This window comes from Archocentrus centrarchus, chromosome 24, assembly GCF_007364275.1.
Source record: "Archocentrus centrarchus isolate MPI-CPG fArcCen1 chromosome 24, fArcCen1, whole genome shotgun sequence".
Taxonomy (NCBI): domain Eukaryota; kingdom Metazoa; phylum Chordata; class Actinopteri; order Cichliformes; family Cichlidae; genus Archocentrus; species Archocentrus centrarchus.
In genome coordinates, this window is record NC_044369.1 from 32777082 (window position 1) to 32784845 (window position 7764).

The 7764-nt window shown below is 41.7% G+C and overlaps 1 protein-coding gene across 1 annotated transcript in view; it reads right to left on the minus strand.

Moving 5' to 3' along the window:
- Positions 1 to 3702, minus strand: part of nus1 (NUS1 dehydrodolichyl diphosphate synthase subunit) — a 29431-nt gene extending 25729 nt beyond the window's left edge. The window contains exon 1 of the mRNA XM_030722354.1: positions 3126 to 3702. Coding sequence (XP_030578214.1) covers positions 3126 to 3525 — 400 coding nt within the window. The 5' untranslated portion in view covers positions 3526 to 3702. The remainder of the gene's footprint in view (positions 1 to 3125) is intronic.
- Positions 3703 to 7764: the final 4062 nt, after the last annotated feature.

Genomic DNA, 7764 nt, shown 5'->3' on the forward strand with positions numbered 1-7764 from the left:
CTACTGCCAGCTATTCAATGACCTAGGTCAGTTGCTAGATATAAGGAATCCCTACTTCCTCCATTTCAGTAAAATAGGTATAGCCAATGACACAGCACAATATGATCACATGATTAGGCTAGTCTAATCAGGCATGACAAAGAGGCTGCATATCATTAGAATAAATTATCATAGTATTAACAGACTGAAATCCTTCATGTTGCTTACTGTCCATTTCAGATAAATACGGTGAAAGTGTACAAAAGGTATTAAACATCCAGGAATATAAATATTGTGTTGCGCATCTTTGAAGCGTACATAAAACAAATGCAGGGTTTAACCAATGGTTGATCACCTGGCGCTGCACCATGCTGAGGTCGTCTTGCTGGGCTGAGAAGTTCACCGGTTCGCTATTGGAACTCTTTCACTGCAATTAGCAAGCAGACACGCACTCCGCCCCATTGCAAATATCAGGCTTTTTTCTCTCTCGCTAGATTGTTGCACTATATTATTATTTCACAGCAATTTGTGCCATCAGGCATCGCCAGTTTCGTTGACGGTCCGGTTCACGTTTGATTTTGCGGGGCTACAGAAAGCAAAATGGCAACCAGCGTGAATGCGAGGGGGAAGAAGAGGAAAAAAGGAACTCAAAGGACAATTTCAGGCTGCTTATTAAACATAAAATCCCAGGTGCTGTGAAAGGTCTCGCCATGCTGGCAATGTGATGATGGCAATATTTGAATGTAGGAAGTGCTGTTAGCAGCCGATCGTATCAATAAAACATCTGGATTATAATGTTTTTGTTGTGTACACTTTTTATGTGATTTCTGCAAACCCATAAGTGGAAGGAAACGACACTCTGGGACACAGTGAATGCATAATATGTAAGTGTAACTCTTCTGGTTACATGCAAAACAAATTATCGCTCTAATAAGGCCTGAATTAAAGTTCTGCCTCTGTCCTACATATTTAACTAAAAATCCTCTCTGAGCCCTATGACGTAACCTGATGTGCACCTCTCAAGAAATGTGACTACACGTCTACAAGGATGCAGAGGTGACTTCCGGTTGTGTACATAGGGTTATAGGCAGAAAAAATATTTCAGGTGAAATTTTTTTTCAGGCTTCCCGACTGGAAAAAAAAGGGTTACAATTTCAAGTGGTTTCAAGCACTATATCCAAAATCCAAATCCAGATTTCCAGCACCCATACGAACCCTGGGTGTTCCATTTGGTTGATACCAGTGGTTGTATTTTGTCATATGATTAATTTTGCCTCGGCTCTTTATGCACTCTTAACACTTATTTAGTTTCCTATATATTAAAAAAAAAAAAAAGTTCCACAAAGACCTTACACACAAAATATCTAAAATTCCACATAAAGCCCAAAAACAAAGAAATACTTTTTTTTTTTAAACTTGTTTTTCCAGTGTATGTATGAGCTTCTGTTATCCGATGGACATGACTGGCTTTTCCCAATAGTTTCTCATTTAGAAAACTACACTCAACAGGACATTGTTTATGGGCTTATTATGGACAATAGTAAACATGACTTTCTGATGAATATTACACTGATCAACAATGATTTTGCTACCTGGAGAAAAATACCTGATATATGGCATTTCAGGTGTGCTGATTCCAAATCTATAATCAGAATTTCTCTAGCACATCAGGTTCTTGAGTTATGCACATGTCAATATTTAGCTAATGTATTGCTGTACTGGAACTTCTCACACAAATGTAGAGTGTGCTAAGATTTTCTAATTGTGAAATTGTACAGAATTTAGTAATAATTTGGGTGATTTTGGGTGCTGAATCCAAATATGGTCATTAAAATTCAATCAGCTAAAGTTTAACTGCCAATATTGAGGATCAACAGTGCCAGAAATTTTCAATTTCTTATAGTGACTGTTTGGATCTGTCAATAGATAGAAACAAAGTTTTAGTGCTACACCAAGTGATGAATAGTGTTTCTGGGGCAGTCCAAAGTGATGCCAAGCATAAAGCTGGGATCTTTGATGGACCCCGAGTCTGTGAGCTTATTAGAGACAAAGACTTTCCGTCTAAGCTCAGACCCTTGAGCTAAGAGCACGGGAATCATTTGTTCAGGTGGGACAGAATTTCTTTGGCAACCACAAACTTTGAAGAACTAGTTGACGACATGCTCGTATCATTCAAACATGGTTGCAGAACGTCACTGAAGATTCACTTCCTTCACTCTCATCTTGACTTCTTTCCACCCGGTTTGGGTGATGTGATGAGCATGGTGAAAGGTTCCATCAAGATATCTGAGATGGAGACCAGGTACCAGGGGCGCTATAACACAAACATGATGGTGACTCCTGCTGGCTTCGATAGGGTGAAAGTGATTGGCATTTATTGGCATAGTCAAGATCCTGCCGTGCTAGAGAAATTCTGTTTGCATGTTTGGAATCAGCATATCCACATTAGTAACAATCAGTTGGTTTTCAGGTAGCAGACAAAAAGGTTTTAATTGTTGACCAGTGTTATTCTTATTCTCTTTAAAGTTTACATACGCAGACCTAAATATCTGAAAATGAAACCAATGTTTTACAGATTTCATCAAAACATTCCTTCTTTAAAGCCTCTGATATTATGAAAACCAAAAATGCAGTACGACTTTTGAACATAACTGAAGAATGTGATTTACACAATGAGCCCTTCTCTGCCCCCTTTTTCTGTTCATCTTTTCCTTTCTGTTGGGAATGCATATTTGAAAGCACCTATTCCTACTGAACGCTGTTGCCATTATGTTTGTATATAGATTCTTGTTTGAATAAAAGAATGAAACTTGATCTTTTCCATGTTCTTTTGTGAATAAAATGTGGGTGTATGAGATTTGCACATCATTGCATCACAACTGTTCCAGAATTGGGCTTGTAGATGAACATGGTCACATGAGTTGTGATACATAAACTACCCACATCAAAAACGTTCACTCGCACTGACAGGAATCTGTACACCTATCGACTAATAAAAATGCCGATTTAAAACGCATCTTTTTTGTCCTCACGGATAATGAAAAGCATTAAAAGCACTATTGAAGACTATGTTCTATTGCTTTATAAACTTTACTGTGTAAAAGTAAAGTACAACCAGCAGACTAACCTGAGAGTAAAATGCTTACCGTGATTATCATAGACACTAACATAGGATATGCCGACAGCCATGCACCACACCACCAGGTTTGCTATGTCCGTGTAACTGAGTTCTTCTTCCGCAACCAGCAGGCCAATGTGGACCGGCAGCTTCTTCAGAGTCTTGCCGTCAGAGAGACACCGTGACCGGCGACTGTCAGTGCACTTTCCAGTTCCGGGGTTAGCATTAGCATCTGGGTTATGATTCAGATTGGTCTGAAGGTCCGGAAACCCAGCTAGAGATGCCGGTAACAGCAGAAGGGTCGCTGCCCGCTCCCACAGCCTGCCCTTCCAGCTCCGAATACGGACATGGAGCCAAAAGAAGAGCGCTCTGTTGACGTGAACGAAAATCAGTAATAGCCGCCATAACAAGCCGTACAGAAGCGCCATTCGTGTCAGTATTCCGTGTCGGTAAAGCACTCCGGGAAAAATACAGGAAAACGGCCCTTTTACTGTTATATAGTCTCCGCCTGCTAAATGAGTTCCAACAGTGGCTCTAACTCGTCACGACGGCCGCCATGTTCTTTTCTGGCAATCTGTGACCTCTGAACCCCCGGTCTGATACACGTTGCTCTCGGATTGGCAGTGCTACTGTGCGCCTGGGGAGTTAGGCTTTTTCCCCCCCTACAAAACTTTATTCATCTTATAAAGTGAACGGAAGGAAATAACGTAGGTTACAGTTACACAACACAATGCCAGGGTATCATAAGATAATATATTATACTTATTTAAAAGCCTTGTTGTTTTTTATGTATTATTTGAACTCATTAATAAAGTGCAGAAAAGCTGATTTGGTTCCTGTCCTTTTTTTTTATGAATGTATTTTCCAAGAATGATAATAACTGCACAGAGCATGGCCTTTTCGATTTCCAGACTACAGTAAGATTCTGTGCAATGAAAGACTCGTCTTTGAATTTGTTATTGATACAATTTTTTCCATGCCTTCTCCACTGTGTATCATTAGAAGACCAGAAGTGTTTAGAAGGAGAGACATTAATTGTATTCCTAATATTCTTGTTTGAGCATTTCATTTTCAATACATTAGTGCCACTAATATATAAATACATAAATTCTTCAAAAATTGATGGTCAAATGAGCAACATTCAAGTTTCACCTTTATAGGTGTCCTTATAAAAGTGCATCAAAACCTGTCATATTCTTTAGGCTTTATGGCTATTTTGAAATTGTGAAAATTTGATTAAAGATCTGACTGCAAAAACACACACACAAAAAAATATATATATGTGTGTGTGTGTGTGTTTGTTGTTTAATGTACTGTTTCTTTTGTTATGCTCCTTGCTTAGGTTTAGGTTGTGCTGGTGTCTGGTTTTTGTGCTTAATGGTTACCCTCGGTCCTCGTGTCAGGTTCTTGTGTCTTAGTCCCCCCCAGCTGTTTCCCATTGTCTCGTTACCTTAGTGTGTGTATATATTGTCTCTGTTCTGGTTAGTTCCTTGTCAGGTTGTTGTCATCTGTCTCGGTGGTGTGTGTATAATCCTTGTCTTGCCAAGTTCACGCCATGTTCTGGATTATTGCCTTTGTTTGCCAGGAAGGTTTGTGCCCTTCTGTATTTTGGTTTGGACTAGTTTTCAGTTAACCCCACATCACTGTGCATTCATTCATCTTTTTGCACCCCTGATGTCACCCCTGCACCCTGATTGGCCCGAGGGACCTTGCATCACAGAGGAGGTCCTTCACCCCACAGGGGTTTGGGCTTCAGGTGCATTCATTCAGGTTTTGGACTGCGTATATGGGAAACTTCCATCTCGCTCTGTCATTCTGCTTCTGTTCAGCAACCCCTGCTATGATGCAGGGGGGGTTATCTCAGATACCTGACCGGGGGACAAGGAGTGGGATCACAGACCCCTCATAGCAGACGTGAGGGTGTCTTAGATTCCCCGCAGAGATCTGAGGTGGACGAGGGGGTAGGTTGACCACAGACACCTGACTGAAGGGTGGGGGTCCTTAGAGACACTTGTGAGGTCCGGGGGACTCATTTTGAATTTGAGGCCTGCAACACATTCCAAAAGAGTTCGGACAGGGGCATGTTTATCACCTTCCCTTTTAACAACACTCAATAAGCGTTTGGGAACTGAGGATACTAATTGTTGAAGCTTTGTAAGTGGAGTTCTTTCCCATTCTTGCTTGATGTACAACTTCAGTTGCTCAACAATCCGGGGTCTGCGTTGTCGTATTTTGCACTTCATAATGCACCACACATTTTCAACGGGAGACAGGTCTGGACTGCAGGCAGGTCAGTCTAGTACCTGCACTCTTTTACTAGGAAGCCACGCTGTTGTAACACGTGCAGAATGTGGCTTGGCAGTGTCTTGCTGAAATAAGCAGGGATGTCCCTGAAAAAGATGTTGCTTGGATGGCAGCCCAAACCTGTATGTGCCTTTCAGCATTAATGGTGCCTTCACAGAAGTGCAAGTTACCCATGCCATGGGCACTAACACACCCCCATACCATCAGAGATGCTGTCTTTTGAACTTTGAACTGATAACAATCTGGACAGTCCTCTTTGGCCCGGAGGACACGACGTCCATGATTTCCAAAAACAATTTGAAATGTAGACTTGTCAGACCACAGGACACTTTTCCACTTTGTGTCAGTCCATCTCAGATGAGCTCAAGCCCAGAGAAGCCAGTGGCGTTTCTGGGTTTTGTTAGTATATGGCTTTTGCTTTGCATGGTAGAGTTTTAACTTGCACTTGTAGATGGAACAACGAACTGTGTTCACTGACAATAGTTTTCTGAAGTGTTCCTGAGCCCATGTGGTAATATCTGTAACAGAATGATGTCGGTTTTTCATGCAGTGCCACCTGAGGGATAGAAGGTCACAGGCATTCAGTGTTGGTTTTCAACCTTGCCGCTTACTTGCAGACATTTCTTCAGATTCTCTCAATATTTTGATATATTATGGACTGTAGATTATGGAATCCCTAAATTCCTTGCAATTGTACATTGAGAAATGTTGTTCTTAAACTGTTTGATTTGTTCACAAAGATGTGAACCTCATCCCATCCTTGCTTGTGAACTACTGAGCCCTTCGGGGACGCTCCCTTTATACCCAATCATGACACTCACCTGTTTCCAATTAACCTGTTCATCTGTGGAATGTCCCAAACAGGGGTTTTTTGAGCATTCCTCAACTTTCCAAGTATTTTGTTCCCCTTGTCCCAACTCTTTCGGAACGTGTTGCAGGCCTCAAATTCAAAATGAGTGAATATTTGCAGAAAAACAATAAAGTTTACCTGTTTAAACATTCAATATCTTGTCTTTGTAGTGTATTTAATTGAACATAGGTTGAAAAGGATTTGCAAATCATCGTATTCTGTTTTTATTTATGTTTTACACAACGTCCCAACTTCATTGGAACTGGGCTTGTATGTCTCCTGGTCCACACAAGTAGGGTCTGGGGGGGTCTCACATGTGGTGCATAGGCCATAGTGAGTAGGGCCATAAACATGGCTTTGCTTGCTGTGCCGCATAGCCACCCACCCCTCCCCTTTTTAATTACACTATAGACTTTATGGTTTACAATGTATCACTATAGATGAAGGGCGTTGGGGGCAGATATGTTCCCAGAAGTTGGGTGGTGGAACTACTGAAGTGGCCCCATTCACTACTTCACTGATGTCTGCCCATCTATTTTATCTGTACCTTATATACTGGGGGATTTTTGGGGGAGGGTGTGGATGAGCACTCTTGATAGGCAGTCGAGTGCTCATCTTGCATCTGTCCTCTCAGTTGTAATAGCACTCTGGTTTTCATACAGTCATACTCATTTTTTTACACCTCATACACTCACATATTCTAACACATGCACTCAACATTTCACCTTCCAGATGAGTGAGGAGGGGAGCAGGTCGGTCTTTCTACACCCCTTTTTCCTGCACCCAGCCCAGGGCAGGGGTTGGCTAGGGTGTTGGGCTTACTGAAGCCATCTGTGGTCGTCTGCCAGAAAACGATTGCTTGTATTTAAACGGCTGTAAATGACTTGTTGACCTATAATCTGTGAAACGCGTCAAATATATCTCTCATATCTCAGACAATCACTTTTTGGCACAACACCAGCTACTTTTCACCACAGTGTTTGAATTTATTAGTGACAGAATAACAATCAGGAATAATAATCAAAGCATCATCATATAAGATGAATCACAATGTTGCAGCTGCGTGGACCCTTCTGTTTTCCCTCTTTTATTCACCACCCCCACTCCCCCAATCTCTATCATTTCTTCTGCCACTTCCTGCCTGTCGGTTCTGGTGCTTTGGGGCCATGCTATTCTGGGCACTTAATCACCTGGAGGCTAGGCAGGCAACTCACCTGTTCCTGATGATGTTGTCAAAACCTTTATTTAAGCAGGCGAGCTGCCATTAGTCTTTGCTGGATCGTTGACTGTATCACAGTTAGTGTTGCTGGCTCCCATACCAAGTTTGCTGTTGTGCTTGTTTCCTGTCACTTAGATCACCTGGAGTTAGAGAGGAGAGGCTAGCCACGAGGAGAGACGAAACACTTAAGGATTACCAAGTCTGGACCAGAGGGAGACCCCCCACCCCTCACATTATATATTGATCCAAACTCTGTAAATAAACTTTGTTAAACTTTTATCCTAGAGTTCTGCT